Here is a 20409-nt window from a genome sequence, read left to right as displayed (position 1 = left end):
CATATGCTTACTCCTACTGAACTTATGATACACACAATCATCTACTACATTTACCTCAAAACTGAATGAGATAATTACTTGATGAAACTTGTGGTACCATTGACGAGAAGCTTGCTTTAACCCATAGATAGATTTTAAGTTTGCAAACCATATTCTTTGGATTTCCCAATACAAAGTGTTTCTGGTTGCACCATATATATTGTTTCCTCAATGTCTCCATTGAGAAAAGCTGTCTTGACATCCATCTGATGAAGTTCCATATCAAAGTGTGCAACAAGTGCCATGATTGTCCTAAAAGAGTCCTTCGATGAAACTGGAGAGAAGGTCTCTTTAAAGTCAATCCTATACTTTTGAGTATAGCCTTTAGCTACAAGACGTGCTTTGTACTTTTCCACATTACCTTTTGAATCCCGTTTGGTTTTGAAGATCCACTTACAACCAATGGGTTTCACACCTTCTGGTAATGGGACAAGTTCCCAAACTTTATTGTCTTGCATTTACTTATACTCTTCACTCATTGCCTCGGCCCACTTTTGAGAATTTGAATCTTGCATGGCTTGACGAACGTTGATTGGATCATTCTCCGTCATACCATCATTTTCCTCATGTTCTTGGAGTAGCACTATGTAATCATCTGGAATAGCGCTCTTCCTTTCTCTAGAGGACCTCCGTAAAGACACTTGTTCTTTAGACACTGGTTCTTGAGGTTGTTGAGTTTGTTCGATTGAGACTTGATTGACAATGTCTTGTTGTTCTTGTATCACATCCTGATCAATTACAGGAATACGATCCTGAACATTATCAGTATCAATCATAGGAATATGAACTATTTTCTCTTGAAGAGTAGTTGGAACACATTCCTCATCGAAAACAAAGTCTGTTACTTTATTCTTCCCCCCAAACTCAATATCCTCAAAAAATACTGCAGTTCCCATCTCAAATATATTCTTTACTTTGGGATCATAAAATTTATAGCCCCTTGATCGCTCAGAATACCCAATAAAGTAGCTACTGACTGTTCTGGAGTTCAGTTTCTTTTCATATGGTCGATATGGTCTAGCCTCAGCTGGTACATCCCCAAATATGAAAATGTTTTAGACTTGGCTTTCGCCCTGTCCAAAGCTCATAAGGTGTTTTAATAGTTGCTTTAGTTGGTACTCTATTTAGAATGTAAGTTGTTGTTTTTTAATGATTCTCCCCAGAGTGACTCTGGTAATGTTGAATGACTGATCATACTCCTTACCATATCCTTAAGAGTCCTATTTCGTCGTTCAGCTATACCATTCATGCTTGGTGAGCCTGGCATGGTGTACTGCGGGACGATTCCACATTCCTCTAGGTATTGAGCAAAAGGTCCAGGACGTTGTTCCCCCTGAACCGTCATTTCTACCGTAGTATTCACCACCACGATCAGATCTGACTTTCTTAATTCTTTTGTCGAGTTGATTATCGACTTCAGTCTTGAATGACTTGAAAACGTCCAATGTCTGTGATTTTTCACGAATAAGTATCAGGTATGCATATCTAGAGTAATCATCAATGAATGATACAAAATATTGTTGACCATTCCAAGAAGGTGTTGGAAATGGTCCACAAATATCAGTATGGATCAATTCCAATATTTTGGTGGCTCTATATGCACCTTGTTTCTTTCTTTTGGTATGTTTGCCTTTGATGCATTCAACACAATTGTTCAAATCTGTAAAATCAATGGAGTTCAAAATTCTATCGATACAAGTCGTTCAACTCTATTTCTAGAGATGTGTTCTAATCGCTTGTGCCATAATGCACCAGAATTTTCATTATTAAACTTACGCTTAGTACCACGTGATTCCACATTTAGGGTTTCAATATAAGAAGCGTTTTTATCAAGCATATATAGACTGTCATAAATTATAAGTGAACCAGTTCCAACAACGTTTGAATTAATAGATAACCCTAAATATATTGTTTCCAAATGAAAAACAATATCCTAATTTGTCCAAACTAAAAACAGAAATTAAATTCCGTCTAAACGACGGTACAACAAAAGTATCTATTAAGTCCAAATAATAACCAGTACTTAACAACATTCTAAAATGCCCTATTGCTTCCACTTTGACTTGACTTGTCATCCCCTACATAAATGCATCTTTCAGCATCATTTGGCTTTCGGCAGCTCAGCCAACCCTGCATTGAAACACTTATTTTAGTAGTAGCACTGGAATCTAACCACCAAGTGTTTCTTGGTACTGAAGCTAAATTTACTTCAGAACATACCAAACTTGAAAATGTACCTTTCTTTGTACGCCATGCATGGTACTTAGGACAATCTTTCTTGACATGATCATCCTTATCACAGAAGAAACAACCTTTGTTGTCCTTATCGTGCTTGTTCTTCTTTGCATATGGACCTTTAGCAGCCTCATTCATTCTTTTCTTGCCCTTATCTTTAGAGGTGCTTGCATAATGGGCACTTTCAGTCTTGTCTTGCTTCAATCTCCCTTCCTCTTGAACACAATAAGAAATGAGCTCATTAAGAGACCATTTCTCCTTTTGACAGTTATAACTGATTTTGAACTGACTAAATTGGTTTGGAAGAGAAATTAGCACTAAATGAACAAACATGTCTTCCGACAATTCAAGATTAAGTGCCTTCAATTGCGATGCAAGGTGAGACATTTTCATAATATATTCTCGGATATTTCCCTTGCCTTTATACTTCATGGAAATCAAGCTCTTCAGAATCGTGCTTGTTTCCGCCTTATCTCTTTTGGCAAAGCACTTCTCAATTTCATCGAGATATTCTTTAGCTTTGGTGACCTCTAAAAGCCTCAAGTATGCCGCGTTTGATGATCATAAGACTCATGCGGTTAGAGCGATCACACCTCTCACATATAGCCCTCTGTTCAGAGGAACTAGAATCCGTAAGAGCGGTAGGTTGCTCTGTCCTGATCGCAAGATCTAGATCCATGCAGCCAAGAACAATAAGAATGTTCTCATTCCATTCCTTAAAATTTGTCCCATTAAGGATCGGCACTGAACTTAGATTAGCAGATATAGTAGCAACTTTTGCTGAAAAGAGAACATAATAATAACATAAATAACATGCTCATCTTAAACAAATTAAAATAAATGGCAAATCCCATCTCAAGATAACTAATGCAATATCAATATTAAATCTTTGGACAATAATATTATATGCAAATGGTGCTCTTGTTGCAATAATCAAACATTAACAATAATGCATGACAAACAAGAAACCTATCTTTGGATAGATTTAATATTTTCATGGAAAAATATAACTAATAAGACATTATAATTAGTTACATGTTTATTATCACAAGCAAATGAATCACTTTGTCAAGTATAAATCTTCCTTTGGGTCGATTAACACTCACATAAATATACTCATTTGCACTTTATTTAAAACCTTAATAATATCCTAATATCTCAAAAAAAATTTAAATAACAGCGATCACTTTGGCGATATACTATTCAAATTTAATTTAATTTGAAATATTAGATATTAATAGATTTATGAAATTTCAAAAAATCACTGATGGAATAGCACTGTACCAACTTTCAACCAAACACATATGACAAATTATTAAACTAACTTAAACAAAATTAGTATTATTTTAAATAACAATAATCATGCCCTTACCGTTAAACGCATGTGGAACCGATTCAATATTCCATGAAAAGACAAACAACACCGATTCAATCATTTGGAGGAAAAAAAATTTTGTTTCCACCGATTATTCCCTTAATTTTATTTTGAAGGAAAACAAAATTTTTTATCACATAATCATGTTATTTAACCGATTCAATATGTATTTGGAAGAAAACAAAAAAAAAATAAAAAAAATTAATGTTTGCCATCATGACATACCACCGAATTCTGGTTGTTTTCGCCGAAGTAAAACCGAATCAATAAACGTAAATATATTTGGTGTATAAAACAATAGAATCGGTGGATTTCATAAACGTAAATATATACACCGAAGCAAAACCGAATCAATAAAACAAAATCAATATAATTTATTAAGAATTTGAAATAGAGGACTCTGATGTCAACTGCAGAAATCAATTGGATTTCGTATCATAACACACAATCTCCCAAATACTATTCAATTCTCAAGAAACAACATGTATAATAATCATAATTGCGGAAGCGTACTCGAATCCATGGATTTGCAATCAATTTTCAGTGATGATCTTCGATCTGCAGATTTTCTTAAAGCCAGAGAGTTTTGTAGATGAGATACAAAACCTTTTGGAACGTTATATGCAGATTGGGAACATAACCATTATTTTTAATTAAACAAGTTTTATTATTTCTAATTTGGTCCCTCAACAAACCAGAAATATTATATATGGTATCCACACAATAATATCATGACATTTAGGTCCTCAAGTCAATTCTTATTCTAAATTAGACCACGTAAGTTTATGACTTATTTAATTGATGACATATAAACATTTATAATTACATTTATGGTCCCAAAAATTCCAACAATGCTGTTATAATACATATTAATAAACTCATGTTTATGCGCTACCGGAGATCCTCTTTATGAAGAACAACTCACATTCAAAGGTTTCAATTTTTTTCATTATTACACTTCCCACTCCTTCAAAAGTTCCATCTTTTCTCAAGCAATCATGCTTAAAAGACAAGGGATCAAGGAGGACCCGTCGACCGACCACCGTGTGAGGTCGCCTTTCTGGATTTTTGAGTACACTCCGACGCTGACAGAGTAATTTAAAATTATGCAAACTATACCGTGAGAAAATAATAGCACAGTGTTCTTTTATTTTGTAATATAATATAGATGAAATAAAAGTAATATTTATCACTTGTTATGTGAATTGGGCCTATTCTCCTAATGATTATTGGGCCCATGTGCTAAAAAGCCCATTGGAGATGGGTGCAAGTATTTTGAAATAGCGAACATGGAACAGTAATCAAGCCCATCCATAAAAATAAATAAAAAATAATGATGATCAGTCCCAACTCAGTTTGGCTGATTCGGGGCATTAATACAAACTTACTCTATATTACATGAGAAATTTGTCGATGGCTTCAACCAATTTTCAATACTTTTTTTCTTAAAAACGAAACCATAAAAAAAAAAGGTCCCTAAACCTTAATCTTATACAAGCATTAGGCCTAAGCGGGTGCTATCCAGCCACCACAGCTCTCCAATACGCGAGCAAAACCATTTTGATCATCATCATGTGTATGTGTGTGTATATATATATATATATTGTATCGCAAAATGCGATTAGAACTGGCCGCCTTCGTATGTTTTCCCGAATCCCCAGTTGGCAGGTGCAGCATCGTTGCTAATGATTGTCCTGCCATCGCTAGTGGTGACTTGAAACGAGAGGCTCTGGCCGTTGAGGTACGAGTTGCTTTGCCAGTTTTGGCCCCAATTTCTCGACATCGGTTGCCATCCTGTCCTGGACCCCTTGATAGAAACGGTTCGGACGTCACCGGCACCGGCCACGTTCGTAACCAACACTAGATTGAAGAAAGAGTGGCCATTTATTGTGAACCTTATTCCTCCCTTCTTCACACATGGCACCCTGTGAAAACAATATTTAAGCTATGACATTTTCACATTTGAAAAAAAAAAAAACATTTTCTTGATTAATCGATATTATGCCTGTCAGCACTTTTTCACCTTCGGTAAGAAACAGGGACAATTCCAGCTCGGTAGACGCCAATTTGCAAGTAAGCAGGCTCAGCCAGATCAAAATGTTGGCGCGGAGGATTGCACCATCCGCCGTTGTCGTTGGGCAGGGCAGGGTTAGGCGGGCAGAAATTGGTGGCCGTGACCGTGATGGTTCCCGGGACGCACGACTTACGGTCGCCAGCGCATGTCAGCTGGTAGCACGACCCGCAGCTTAAGCCATTGTTAAATAAAGCAGTGCTCAAAGCTGCAGTGTCTGTGCCATAACCTTGGCTGTACAAATTACCATATCCACAAGCACCCCCTACATCCACAACAACAAAAAAAGCGTGTCAAATGTCTACTTTCTTCAAGAAAAGAACAAGTCCGCCTAAAAAGTGTATTTTACATGAATTAATTAATTTATTGAACTTACCCATTGTACCAGATGCATCACCTCCACCGTAGAAAGTCGCATGAGCATCTTCCCACCCTCCATAAATATCACCATAAGTTCCACGGATGAATAGTCCCAAGAATGCTAAAGAAACCATTAGAATAGCCATTGAGCTAGTAAATATTAATCGAGATATACGAAAGATGATAGAAAAAAGGTTTCAATTTTATTGAGTGGCGAAAGGTTAGTACACAATTACTTAGAACACGAGGGCTCTATTTATATAGAGAAACTTTCAAGAACATGTAAATTTTAGGAGACACCGACTCGTGTAGTTCATATTCACGAATCGGAGAGGGACGTTGGGCAGGAAATTAATGTGGCGAGGCGGAAATTGACAAGTTAGCGGCAATAGTTCAAGTCACATAAGATGCACATGCAATTGTTCCAAAACGAAAGTACCATTCGCTGGTATCGTAGACCCTACATGCACATGCATTTCTAAATTATTTTCTTTTTTTACAATTTCTTCATTATCAATCTGAAATTATGTGATCATATTCAAACATGTACACGAGGAGTATTTTATGTTTGGTTGTGGAATTGTCCGCAAATGCATGCACGTTAACTCAAATTCCAAGCTATAATTGAAGATATTTGGATGCTTTCTTGACAAGGAAAAAGTGGGGAGATAAAAAAGTTCTGGACACTGAAAATATAATGATTTCGAATTTACATTATTACAAACGAGACCCGTGTGTATAACAATTGTTGAATCGTGAAACGAACTCTTTTTTTAAGTACTAAAATTGAATATAGAAGATTTCTTGCATTGTAATTAATGTATGTTGCGAATTTCGAAGAATCGAATTAAATCAGGAAGAATTTGGAGAAACATTGCTAGCATAGCTTAGGCACATAACATCGACCGAAGTCGAGAAGATTTGGTAGAAATAGTTAAAAGAAATCTGGTTGAAGTCCCTACCATGTTAGGGAGCACATGCAAAGGTCCTAACAAAATGCTGACTTGTACCCCTTGCATCATTTTCATGACTTTAATGCACAAATAAATCTATATATCTATAATAAATAAATAAATAAAATATTACAAAAAAATTTATTTAGAGTGTATAAAAAATTATATCAAAAACAACTAATTATCACTTTTAACTAGTCTATGGATATTAATTAATGTTACATATCGGAATCGACGGAACAAAAAAGCGTACAACTAGACGTTGCTGATAAATTTGAGACGATAGGGTTTTCCAGTATATTTCCGATTGGTATGAAGACGAAGGGCAGTTATATTTTATGAAATGGACCCTCTCCCCCTAACCCAATGCAATCCCAATTATCAACAGTGTTTAATGAAATGGTCACAAATTTTAGCCACATACCATCAATTTTTTTATTTAATTTTGTGTTTGGATCTCAAATGTTTGCCATGTGCCACTTTATTGTCATTTGGATTTTCGGCTCTTTTGATTTGACAATTTCTTTTAAGGAAAATAGAAAAAAAAAAAAAAAAAGTTGATTTTATTTTTGGTTCAACTTAGATTCAATTATTAAATACCTTATGGTTGGTATTTTTTTTTTTGTTTTGGTTGGTTGGTTGGTTGGTGTTAACGGTTAGGATGTGACTTGATATTTATCATATATAACACATCTCCTGCTATGTTTATTTTTTTAAAAAAAAATCCTGAATTAGGGGTTGAGAGGCTCGAACTCAAACCGTTATATAGAAAATCTCGAGTGAAACCAGTAGAACTAAGCTCTGGATTTCTCATGCCATGTTTGGCAAAAATTTGAGTGAGACGATCTCACGGGTCGTATTTTGTGAGACGGATCTCTTGTTTGGGTCATACATGAAAAAAATATTACATTTTATGCTAATAGTATTACTTTTTATTGTAAATATAGGTAGTGTTGACCCGTCACACAGATAAAGATTCGTGAGACCATCTCACAAGAAACCTATTCGCTATGTTTTGCTATATTTATGAAGTTTATGCGTGATTTTTTTAAAAAAAATCGGCAGATTACTTAATAAAATTGTTACTATCTAAGAATTGCCAAGGAATAAAATATTTCTATATTTTTTAAAAAAATTAAATTGATTAATCAATGATATAAACTATTTTACTATAATTTATATTTTGTTTTGAAAAACTTGTCCCTACATCTTAAATTGATTAATTATTTGAATGCAAATATTTTATATTCAACGATAAATTCATAGAACAATTTTGAAATTTCGTATTTATGGATTAAATTTTTTATTCAATCCTATTTATCATATCGGAATATTTTATAAATTGTTTTACTACAATAGCCCAATAAAAATATTTTCAATCGCGAAGGTATGGACCGTGGTTTCTCTATTGAGTTGGGCTTTATAAGAAACTATTTGGGCTCGGGGAGATAAAATTGGGGGCCTGATTGACAGGTCTATTAAGCCCATATTGTTGGACATAGGGCTTGGCTAGGTTAGCTTGTACACTGTTTGTTCGAGTTTTGCTATGATACTATGTACATATTTTATGCGATTATATGAGTTCAAGGTTAGAATATGGCCCAATAATTAAAAATGTTAACGGGATGGGTTTAATTTCGCTTTAAGCCCGGTCTCGTTCCGATCCGAGATAAACCGAGCTGAACAAAATGAAAAATAAATTGTGCTTGGAAAAAGAGTTTGTTATATTTGAACATCGAAACCGAACCACGATGTCGGTATGTGTGATGGTTGGTCGGTTACATTTTTAATGTATTTTTTATTTCAAACATATTGATGGCAGAAACTTGTATGAGACGATCTTACGGGTCGTATTTTATAAGACGGATCTCTTATTTGAGTCATTTATGACAAAGTATTACTTTTTATTGTGAATATCGATAGAATTGACCGGTCTCACAGATAAAGATTCGTGAGACTGTCTCACAAGATATCTATTATGTATTGATTGTGCACATTTATATAGCTTGAAACGTTTTGTTGGACAAACGCGTTGTCAAGCAGAAGAAATGGCATATAGGCACGTGGTTTTCTCATGTCAATGCATGAGCGCCCCTGGCAAACACGCGCTTCGCTCACTTCCTCGCATGCCCATACTCCCCATCTCTTGTACGCTTCAATTATACCCAATTATTTGTTCCTACTCTACCCAATCGAGAGAGAACCCACAACCACTTGGATTCTTCTACGAAATCTCGTTCTATATTCTTGTGAAAATATATTAAATTCGGGCCCTTTATTTTAATTTGTTGCACACACACGATCTTGTTTCTTTCTCGTTCATTGGCATCCACCCTCCCTTGAACGCTCTGAATCCTCGTTCATTCGCCGTTTTCTTTGAAGATTTCTGTTCGATAATAATAATTCAAGAAATTATTTTGAGAGTGTCTCTGCGTGTGTGATCGATTGTTTTCGTATTATACCCAATTGCCGTCTTTACTTAAGATGATGGCGGCGGCGAATGGGATTCAACCCAGAGGAAACATGGCTAATTCCTCTTTTCGTCGAGCAAATAAATCGAATCGGGTCTACTCTTCGAACCCATGTTTGCGCATCTTTAATCAGACCATGATAACCGCAAAAAAGCCTTTATCTGTATCATTCGATTTATCAAATAATCCCGCCATTGTCTCCTCTCCCACGGATGATGTCTTAAAGGGTGCTTATGAATCACGGAGTAAAGATTCAGTCTCTTCAGAAAAGATCGATCCTTGGATCCAAGAATCGGTGGCAGACATTGTAAAGAACTTAAAGAAAGCCCCTTTGTTAGTCCAAATACACGCAGAAAACAATGAAGTTGGCGAGAAGAGAAGATTGGAATTCAAGATAGAAAAGGCCATCTTCGAGAACTGGGATTTCTTGAAAAGCGAATGGGAGAATGAGGGATCAAAAACCCCGGATGCTGTTGTCTTTGTCGAAGAATTGGAGCATGATCAAGAAAACTCGAATCCAGAATTGGTAGAGGGTGTGAATAGGGTGTGGGGCATGGTTGTACAGGGGAAAGGGATGGATTGTGTGCCTAGATGTTATTTGTTGAAGACTAACAGGATCTGTGGCGGGCTGGGGCTGGGATTTTGCACTCATTTTTGCTTGATGAGGGTGATGGATTTCAGGGAAAGTGCTCTGGAGCAATTCAAAGATTGTTGGTTGCTACAATGAATTGGAGATTGGCTTCTTCAAATCCCACCTGATTTATGATGATTGGTTTCGATTTATAATGTTGTTTCATATGTTGCAAAAAGGGTGTCTTGTACTATTATTGCCCGGATTCGATGATATTCGAGTTACATAATTTGTAAATTATGTATTAACTAGTTACCCTTTAAGTGGTGGATAATTCTTCTTCTTATCATATAGGTTAAAATTATAATGCTCGGCCCGACCCTAGGCTCGCGTAAATGTGATTGCACGGTAAGTTCTTGTAGCAACTCATATGTATTCGTCATTTCTTTACGAAAATAAAAACATAAGTTGTTAAATAATACATAGTAACTTTTTATAATCAATTCAAATATTACCTACAATCCGATGCAGGTATCATAAAAAAGTTTATAGTATGTCTTTTGTGAGACGGTCTCACAAATCTTTATCTGTAAGACGGGTCAACCCTATCGATATTCACAATAAAAAGTAATAATATAAAAAGTAATATTTTTTCATGGATGACCCAAATAAGATATCTGTCTCATAAAATACGACTCGTGACATCGTCACACAAGTTTTTACCAAAAGATTATATGTTTTCGTAACAAAAAATTTGTATTGTTCAATTATTGTTGCATTTTCTTTAAAGATGTTCGAATTACCAACAAGGTGAAAAAGATTCAAACTAAAAAGAATTACTCATGGAAAGAGGAAATGACCAATCTTGTTAATTGATATAATTAAGAAAAGATCAGCCTTAAAAAAAACTGATTTTATTCTACCAAAGATCATATCTGTTAATTTATAATTTTTTTAAAAAAAAACTATTTTATTATACGACTATATATTTTTTTAATACTATGTGATTTAGAACCATATTATTTATTGTTTCTTAATAAATTATTAACAAATATGTAAAGAATTTCTAATACTCATATCAATTGTGGTATTATTCTAAGGCGAATTTTTTAAAACAAATTTCTCCGATGATTTTATATCATTTCCAAATTCAATAACAAATCCAACTCATTTTTCCTTCATATAAAAAGTCACATATTAAACCTTATCGATAAATATAAATCCTAACTTCGGAGATTTTGACCAAATACAATTTCAAAATGTGTCCTTTTCTAATCTTGAATTTATTGCAAAATTTTAAAATGAGAGACGAGCTGGACAACCAAACACCGATGAAATATTTTAATATTGTCAAACTTGTCGGCTACCACCAACGCCCTTTGTTGTTATAATTGAAAGATTTGAAAAAACAATTGGCAATTATATTATAATTTTAAAAAAAATCCCACTCCAAAGGTATTCAAAAAATTAAATTTAATGAATGTGATATTTCCCAAGTTTGTAAATATTGGTAAAAAAGGAAAGCTAGATTGAAAGATAAAATCGCCATCGAGTATGGTTTAATTATTGTGTTGATACTGGTTAAGATTTCACATGATTGGACAGAGTTAATAAAAATTATATATATAGATTTGGACAATCATGTTCTTTGATATAATTTTTGGGATTGAATAATGTTCAAGTCTCAATCTTAACATGGTATCCGAGCACATACTCATCGTTATGTGTTAGACTCTCCATAGTTGGGTCATCTGTTAATGTTTCTACGCAATCTTAACATGATATTAGAGCTCATATTTTTCGTTATGTGTTGGAATGTTCATAGTTAGATCACATGTTAATATCTTCACGTTCCAGTTGTTCATTATCAAGCGTGAGGGAGATGTGTTAAGATACATTATTTCGGATAGATAGAGTTCATGAGAGTTGCATTTATAAACTTGGACAATCTTCTCCTTGAACTAGCTTTTGAGATTGAGTTAAGTCAAAATCTCAATCTTAACAATAAAAAATATTCGATATTATTAATAATAATATCATATTAACACATTTCATTTAAAAATACGTGTAATCTTGAAATTGATAGTATAAATCAAATTTCCTTCAAATTTGAAGAAAATGACAAAACAATTAAAATGGGAAAAAAAATTATTAGCGACGGTTTTGACCTTAACCGATGTTACAACTTATTGCATGTGGTGAAATTGAATCAAGAGATTTTCTTAATTTATTGCCACTATTTGTAATCTGATTACGAGTATTAATTCATTTTGTCGTTCGCTGACAATTGACCAAACCTGTCTACAAGGTGAGTGTTCTTAAACTTTTTTCCTCGCATTAATTAAAAAAAAATTCCCTTAATCCATTCGGTGAACTTTTACTCACTCAAGTTTTTGTTTCGTGGATTGATTTTTTCTTCAAAAAATTATATTTTGATTATCCCTTTAAAATATCTTGTATTTGTTCTTGTTTGATTTGATTTTATGTTATATAACTTCGACTTATTTTTGGTCTTATTAATTCGGCCTTTTAAAATATGCAGAACAAAATTTGAGACGAGATGGAGATGACTCAGAATTCGAAGAAATCCTTGCTGCCCGATGTCACTCGTTTTTTCAAACCTATATTTGGCGAGGGCTACTCAGAATATTTGGTAATATAAATTCATTTAATGTTTTGAATTTAAAAAAAAAAATTGGGATAAATTGGATGTTTCAATTTTGGGTTGTATCTTCATTTTGAAAAGTAAGTCTCTTGTGAGATGATCTCACTAATCGATCAATCTTACCGATATTCATAATAAAAAACAATACTCTTAGCATAAAAATTAATATTTTTCATTGATAACCCAAATAGAAGATCTGTATCACAAAATACGACCCGTGAGACCGTCTCATACAAGTTTTTGCTCATTTTGAAAAGTTGGTCAATTATTGTGAGTTGTCATTTATATTTCAAAAAGAGCAGGTCTCTTGTGAGACGGTCTCACGAATCTTTATCTGTGAGACAGGTCAACCCTACCGATATTCATAATAAAAAACAATACTCTTACCATAAAGAGTAATACTTTTTCATGGATGATCCAAATAACATATAGGTCTTATTAATTCGAAAATGAAACAAAGAAAACAATTGATTTGAAGTAGTTGCGTGTAACTGTGTTATAGTACTTGCCTCCACAAATTGGTAAAACATTGAAACACATGGTTGATCAAGAGACTCATCTCCAAGATGCAACTGGGAAAACATGGCCTATTACGATATCATATGTCAATGGAGTCCTAGCATTCCACAAGGGATGGGATGAATTTTTCTTACAACACGGTCTATCGATCGGAGAAATACTAGTGTTCGAGCACATGAAGGGATCGTCGTGCTTTTATGTGAAAATATATGGTACACATGCGTGTGAAATACTCGATTTCGACGAAGAAATATGTGAGACGGATGAAGATGTTGGCGAAGAGATATCATCCCAAAGTGACACAAGTGAGGTGATGTCCCAAGGGGAATGTGACGTTGGAACGATTGAGAATGATGGAGGTATTTTAATATTTATTATTTATTTTTCAAAGTCTATTATTATTACAACTTAATTAATATGTTTTGAATTTAACTGGCAAAACTGATGTTTTTTTAAGTAAAATTTAAGATTTTGAAAAACATTTCCATTTCATGTGCTCCTCTAGAGACTATATGTCATTCTTCTATCATATTCTGTTAGTTTAGGTACATACGTGAAGATTCAACTTGTTTATAGCATCATTGCAAATTCTTCTCCTGCGAGGCTGAAATTCTCTTTCATGGTGTGTGTATCGGAGAAATAATATCAAAATTTTCTATGGCAAAAACTTGTGTAAGACGGTCTCATGGATCATATTTTGTGAGACACATATCTTATTTGAGTCATTCATGAAAAAGTATTACTTTTTATTCTAATAGTATTATTTTTTATTGTGAATATCGGTAAGATCGACCCGTCTCACAAATAAAGATTCGTGAGACCATCTCACAAATACCTACTCATTTTCTATATACACAAGAAGTTACTTCTCACAGCCTCAACACACGATGTTTATTTTCGTTAAAAGGTGACAGATCTACCTCATCTATTATGTCGAGGCATAGGAAGAATGACTTTTGCTATATCAAATCCTAAAAAATAAAACCTCAAATTTTGTGTCATTCTGTTATCATTTAAAATTATTTTCTGGCAGGTCCAAACCATTTTTTTTTTCCTATAGTCAGGGATGTAAACGAACCAAACCAGTTTGTGAGCTATTCAAAGCTCGATTCGATAAAAGCTCGTTTAATGAGACTCGTTAAGATAAACAAACCAAACTCAAGCTTTACAGTATTCAGCTCGTTAGCTCGTTAACATGTTCGTTGGTAAGTTCATGAGTAATATTTTAGATGAAAAAATAATAGTTTGATATTTGATTTATTGATTTTGTATATTATTTATTAAATATATAAAAAAATCTATTAAATTTATTTATTATAATAAATTTACAAATTTTAATAAGAATAATATATTTTTCTTTAAATATATAATTTACTTTTTAATTAATTTAATACAAATTTAAATGTATAATTCATATTTATTAAGTTTGTTTAGGCTCGATAAAGGCTTGAATAAGCTCGTGAGCCATACATATATTCGTTAAATAAAGCTCGAGGTCGGCTCAATTATAAACGAACCAAGCTCAAACATTTAAGAGCTCGGCTCGGCTCGATTACATCCCTACCTATAGCTCAACGCCTTTTGCTATTTGTTTTCAAGTACTCTTAAATCGCTTGTCAGTTCTTTTTTCAGTATTGTTCTTGACAACTTTGCTTTTTTCTAACCAGCGATTTAATTTTCCCTCTCCAGTAATTTGTTCTAGGCTTATGGAGCTAAAACGAACATCCTGAAGATTCGGGGACCAAATTTCAGACTTAATGGTTCTTGTTATTCTGCATTTGAATTGTGTAAGACAAATGTATACTTTCAACTTCCTTTTCTTGATTGGATTTTCACATGTCGGGTTATTTGGAACACAATGAAATCTACCCGAATTCGGAGCTTATATTCGCATTCAGATTTAAATTCTGAACTTAAATTCTACCCAGAATGTTCAAACTTGATAAATTGTTCATCCCAATTTGAGTTTTGACCGTTTTATTGACCAACCTATCGCTACTCACGACTCCCCTTCTTTATCCGAACACATGGTCAGGCACACTAGAGCTAACTCACCATAAAAATTTAGACCTCCACTTTTAAAAGAGTACCTGACACCCCTAACCCAAGGTTCCAGACTAGAATAAGTTATGTACTAGATCAGAAGTGGCTTCTAAAATCTACACCCCCTTTGTCCACAATTTACCGCAGAGACTTGTCACAAGTTCGAATCCAATATGTACGCTGTGATATATAGTGTGTGTGTGTGTGTGTGTGTGTGTGTGTGTGTTTTTATGAGCTCGACTCTACAGCCAGGTGGGCATAGTCTTGCCGTGCAATGGATTCTCGGCAACTTTGGCAAGCGAGCGATACTGCAGTTGCACACTTTCTGCATTGTCCAACGTCTTTACTACATACCTGTCAGTTTCAAAATAGGTGAAGCTCACAATGTGTAAAAGGAGCTTTTCAAAGCGACGTGAGGTAAATGGGGTGGGTGGACAATGAGTAAAATGAGTTTTTCCAAATCAGATGAGGTAAAGCAATTGACTTTGACCGACGCAAGAGACAATTCTCGACAAAACAATAGTCGATTAAAAAAAAAAGTACCCAAGTGTTTTCTGAAAACAATTCAGAAAAGTAAGTTTAGCTTCCACCCCTTCTTGTTTGACATAGCTGTCATTCTTCCGCCCTATCCCAGTATCAAAATCATGTTTTTACACATGTATCCACCACAATCACCTACAAACAGAGACGGATGTATTCTAGGCTGTACTGGGCTGTAGCCCAGCCGACTTTTTTAATAATTTAGCGATGGTTTTTTCAAAACCGTCGCGAATATTGCGACGGTTTTAGTAAAACCGCCGCCCCAGTCTGGATCGGCGGACGGTTTTAATTGCACCGTCGCTACTAGTGCACGGTTTATGTCAAAACATTTCGCTAATAACAGTCGTTCTTAGCGACTGTTTTTTTTGAAAAACCGTCGCTATTCGCGATCTGACGGCGCGTTTATTCACCAATGTCTTGAGTCTCAACAAGTCGCCTCCATGTTACGAGTTTTGAAAACCGTCGAGCAATTTTTCAATCCTGCGTCAGCAAGTCCGCCACTCAATCCGCATTAATGAGACCAAATTATCTTGCTCGCCCCACCCAATTCTCCCAATTTCTCTCCAAGTCCCAAGCCCTTTAGCGAACAGAATCGAGCGGACTCCGAAGAAATCGAATTGCTCATCGCAAGGCAAACAATCCAGGTAAGAATCGGCTATACATTTTTTATTTTGTTTTTTATAGCTTCTTTGTGTGTGATTTGTGGTTTCTTGATTGTTTGTTGTTGAGTTGTTGAGTGACTATTACTTGTTTATTTGGTTAATAATTATTTTATTCTTGTTTAGGATTATAAATTGAACTATTTCAAAATGGAATATCAATCTGCTGCAAAGAAAGGAAAAACATTGATATCCTCTTTCTTTAAGAAGAGAGATCGTTAAGCTAGTGAAGATACTTCAATTCCTACGGTCCTTACAATGCAACATCAATCCAGTGAAATTCTTCTATTTCCCAATATCCAAATTCATTCATGTTCCTCTCCTAGAGACGATCATCAGTCTTCGTCTACTTTTATTGAACGAGAACCAGGAAAAAAAAAACAGATATGTGAATATCATGTTAATGTACGAGATGAGACAAGGCGTTCATATCTAAATATGGGGCCTTATCAACCAGATATGTTGGAGTATCCAGGTACAAAATTTGGAAGCCAGAATCGTCGTTTTCAGAAAAAATGGTTTCAGAAATTTTATTGGTTGGAGTATTCGCCTTCAACAAATAAGGCATATTGTTTCTATTGTTTTCTTTTCCTGAATGATGTTAATTCATCTAATATCTCGGCATTGGTCAATGAAGGATTTGACAATTGGAAAAGGGTAAACCAAGGAAAAACATGTGCTTTTCTTGCCCATATTGGTTCTGCAGCTTCTTCACCTCATACTATGTGTGAGAGAAGGGCTGAAAATTTGATGAGGCCCTCACAACATATTGATAAAGTGATGCATGCACAATCTAAAGAGGAAAAAGAGAAAAATCGTCTGCGTTTGAGCACCTCAATTGTAGCTGTTCGTTGGCTAGCACTTCAAGGTTGTGTTTTTAGAGGTAACGATGAATCTCTATCTTCATCTAATCGTGGAAATTTTCTTGAATTGGTGAAGGCTTTTGCAAAAATGAATATAGAAATTGATTAAGTTGTGCTTGAGAATGCTCCAAAAAATGCCCAATATATCGCTCCAGAAATTCAGAAAGAGATTTTACATATTATGGCCAATAGAGTACGACAGATGGTTCGTGAAAAAGTTGGAGATAAATACTTCTGTATTCTTGTTGATGAAGCCCGAGATATATCTAAACGAGAGCAAATGGCCATTATATTGAGGTTTGTGAACAATCATGGGATTTTGACATAAAGATTTTTTGCCATCAAAATTGTTAGTGACACTACCTCAATGAATTTGAAAAATGAGATATCAAATGTTCTTGTTCATCATGATCTCCATGTTAAGAAAATCAGAGGCCAAGGATATGATGGTGCTAGCAATATGTGTGGAGCGTGGAATGGACTTCAAGCATTATTTCTCAAAGATTGTCCCTATGCATACTATGTCCACTGTTTTGCACATCGTTTACAACTGACATTGGTTTCTGCAGCCAAGGATGTTAGTGTTATTTGGGAATTCTTTTCTCATTTGGACAATATTGTTAATATTTTCACTTCTTCTACTAAGCGCATTGCTGAATTACATACTGCACAGAGAAATGAAATTGAGTATATGTTGTCAATTGGAGAACGTGATTCTGAAAGTGGTGCAAACCAGATTGGTAATTTGCAACGAGCAGGAGCTACTCGTTGGAGTTCTCACTATGATTCGGTAAAAAGCTTGATAGGTATGTACACCGCAACTTGCAAAGTTTTTGAAGTTCTCAGTGATTATTCTCCAAATGGAAGAGTTAAGGCTGAAGTTCGGGGGATTTACAGAAACATGACAAGCTTTGAATTTGTGTTTATTTTGCACTTAATGCATAAAATTATGAGAACAACAGATACTCTTTGTCAAATTCTTCAAAGAAAATCTCAAGACATTTTGACTGCTATCACATTTGTCACTACTACCAAAACTTGCCTTCAAGAATTTAGAGAATGTGGGTGGAATGAATTTCTTCAGGAAGTTAAAGTTTTTTGCTCAAGAAATGAAATTGATGTACCTGACCTTGATTGTCTATATAAGATTGGACGTTCCTGTCGGCAAACTACAATAGAACATCATTACCACTTTGATATTTTTAATGCAGCAATAGATTTCATTTTGATGGAGTTAAATACTCGGTTCAATGAGTCATCGGTGGAACTTCTTTCTCTTAGTACAGCTTTAGATCCTAAAAATTCATTTGACTCATTTAACAGTGATGATATTTGCAAGCTTGCGAAGAAGTTTTATCCTGGAGATTTCACAAATCAAGAAATTGTTGCTTTGGAGTATGAATTGATACATTATAAACTTGATGTGATGCAGAATTTAAAGGTTTCTACACTTGTTGAGTTGTGTCAGCAATTGACCGAGAGTGGACGGTCAAGTGTTTATGTTATATATACTAGATTGATTCATCTTGTTTTGACATTACCTGTGTCTACTGCCACTACTGAGTGGGCTTTTTCAGCAATGAAGCATGTGAAGACGGCACTTCGCAATAAAATGGAGGATGACTTTCTTGCCGATTTTGACACTCTATATTGAACGAGATTTAGCTAAACATATTGATGTAAATTCTATTATTGATGAATTTTATGTTTTAAAATCTCGTAGGGCACAACTTCGTTGAACGATATAATGTAAATTTTTTTTTAATAATATATAACTTATCATATTGACTTCAAGGCCCCCCCCCCCACAACTTTTATTCCTGGATCCGTCCCTGCCTACAAACTAGATTAGCAAAGTGCTTTGGTGATTGGCCTGCAGGTTAGCATCGTCCAAACAAAATGTGATGTTTCAATCTGAAGATCACTTTTCCAATCTTTTTGTGCATCATTTGTGATTCTGTATAATGACTAGCGATGCACAACTCATCCAGCTTCTTATTCTCTGTCAACTGTTTCTAGCACATACCTAAAAGGATGTTTCCCTTTGTAGAACTTTGTACGGGCAACCTCGAAAACAACTTGTATTTTTGATCCAACTAAAATCGTCCCTCAAAAACTCGTACCAAGTTCCACAGAAGAGTTGAAAATGTAACAGTTTATAACATGTTAAATTTCTTCCATAAAAAATAGTAAAATGTGTAATCACAAAATAAAGAGGGTATTTATGAAGTATAACTAATTATTAGAGAGATTTCAAGTGAAAAGGCATTTCTAAAAATTTGATTTGTTATGATTTGTCAAAATCGGAGTTCACGTAGAAAAGTAAAAGAAAGCTTTCCAAATCACTCTACTCCATGAGACATTATCTATATCTATATAAATATACGAAGGTGAATTGTGAATTTACATAAATGACCTTATCTTCATTTAATAATAATAATTAATAAATGTTTATTTTTTTTGTAAATTTACAAACTCTATTTTTAGTTTTTTTTGTTTTCTATTTTTTCATCTATTAAGTAACTATTAATTAATGAAATAAAATAAACTGAAGAGGTTAATAATTAATACATGTTTATTTTTTTGTGAATTTACAGACTCCATTTTTTATTTTTTTTCTATCTTTTTCATCTATTAATTAATGAAATTTAAAATAAATTGAAGAAAAATGAATTTTAGTCTTTTCCAATCTGTTAATTAATGAATTAAAATAAACTGAAGAGGAATGAAATTTAGCCTTTTCTGTTGTAATGAAATTTGCACTCTATTTTTTAAATTTTACGATAAAACTCATACGATATAGCTAATACGAAAGTCACAACTAACGAGTTGAATTCGATTAAAGAAAATGAACAAGTATATGATGTTATGATGTGATGTTTTGACACGTTATGTTATTTTATGACATGTTTACGCTTATACTAAGATCATGAAATGTATGTTTAGTACAATACTTTTCATTGTTGAATGTTATGTATATGTATTCGTTATTAAGTTACATGTGTTGAGTCTTTAAACTCACTAAGTGTGATTGATGCAGGTGAG

At 34.2% G+C, this 20409-nt stretch overlaps 3 protein-coding genes and 1 long non-coding RNA gene across 4 annotated transcripts; 2 read left to right on the top strand and 2 right to left on the bottom strand.

Annotated features, from left to right (window-relative positions):
* Positions 1-4941: 4941 nt before the first annotated feature.
* LOC142548741 (expansin-A4-like) lies at positions 4942-6319 on the bottom strand. The gene is made up of 3 exons (XM_075657237.1): positions 6097-6319; positions 5673-5985; positions 4942-5574 (listed from the first exon to the last, which is right to left on the bottom strand). The coding sequence occupies exons 1-3, from the start codon at positions 6224-6226 to the stop codon at positions 5271-5273; spliced, it is 747 nt and encodes a 248-aa protein (XP_075513352.1). The 5' UTR covers positions 6227-6319; the 3' UTR covers positions 4942-5270.
* A 2912-nt stretch (positions 6320-9231) lies between these two features.
* Positions 9232-10419, top strand: LOC142548740 (uncharacterized). The gene has a single exon (XM_075657236.1). It carries the CDS (start codon positions 9518-9520, stop codon positions 10229-10231), a length of 714 nt encoding a protein of 237 aa, XP_075513351.1. The 5' UTR covers positions 9232-9517; the 3' UTR covers positions 10232-10419.
* Positions 10420-12322: 1903 nt separating this feature from the next.
* Positions 12323-15732, top strand: LOC142548006 (B3 domain-containing protein Os02g0598200-like). The gene is made up of 5 exons (XM_075656380.1): positions 12323-12383; positions 12618-12728; positions 13243-13618; positions 14949-15498; positions 15538-15732. Exons 2-4 carry the CDS (start codon positions 12636-12638, stop codon positions 14987-14989), a joined length of 510 nt encoding a protein of 169 aa, XP_075512495.1. The 5' UTR covers positions 12323-12383; positions 12618-12635; the 3' UTR covers positions 14990-15498; positions 15538-15732.
* Positions 15529-19654, bottom strand: LOC142548007 (uncharacterized). Its single transcript, XR_012820835.1, has 3 exons — positions 19201-19654; positions 15846-15977; positions 15529-15656 (listed from the first exon to the last, which is right to left on the bottom strand). It is a non-coding gene; the product is annotated as an uncharacterized LOC142548007 (long non-coding RNA).
* Positions 19655-20409: the final 755 nt, after the last annotated feature.

Source organism: Primulina tabacum, chromosome 6 (assembly GCF_025594145.1).
Source record: "Primulina tabacum isolate GXHZ01 chromosome 6, ASM2559414v2, whole genome shotgun sequence".
NCBI classification, from domain to species: domain Eukaryota; kingdom Viridiplantae; phylum Streptophyta; class Magnoliopsida; order Lamiales; family Gesneriaceae; genus Primulina; species Primulina tabacum.
This window is presented reverse-complemented; position numbering and strand designations above follow the sequence as displayed.

Excerpts from the sequence above, each read along its gene's own strand:
- LOC142548741 (XM_075657237.1), bottom strand. The coding sequence starts at position 6,226 with ATGGCTATTCTAATGGTTTCTTTAGCATTCTTGGGACTATTCATCCGT. Across the intron at positions 5,986-6,096 it reads TGATGCATCTGGTACAATGG|GGGGTGCTTGTGGATATGGT; the intron begins GTAAGTTCAATA and ends TTGTGGATGTAG. Across the intron at positions 5,575-5,672 it reads GTCCCTGTTTCTTACCGAAG|GGTGCCATGTGTGAAGAAGG; the intron begins GTGAAAAAGTGC and ends TTGTTTTCACAG.
- LOC142548006 (XM_075656380.1), top strand. The coding sequence starts at position 12,636 with ATGGAGATGACTCAGAATTCGAAGAAATCCTTGCTGCCCGATGTCACT. Across the intron at positions 12,729-13,242 it reads AGGGCTACTCAGAATATTTG|TACTTGCCTCCACAAATTGG; the intron begins GTAATATAAATT and ends ACTGTGTTATAG. Across the intron at positions 13,619-14,948 it reads AACGATTGAGAATGATGGAG|TAATTTGTTCTAGGCTTATG; the intron begins GTATTTTAATAT and ends TTCCCTCTCCAG.
- LOC142548740 (XM_075657236.1), top strand. The coding sequence starts at position 9,518 with ATGATGGCGGCGGCGAATGGGATTCAACCCAGAGGAAACATGGCTAAT.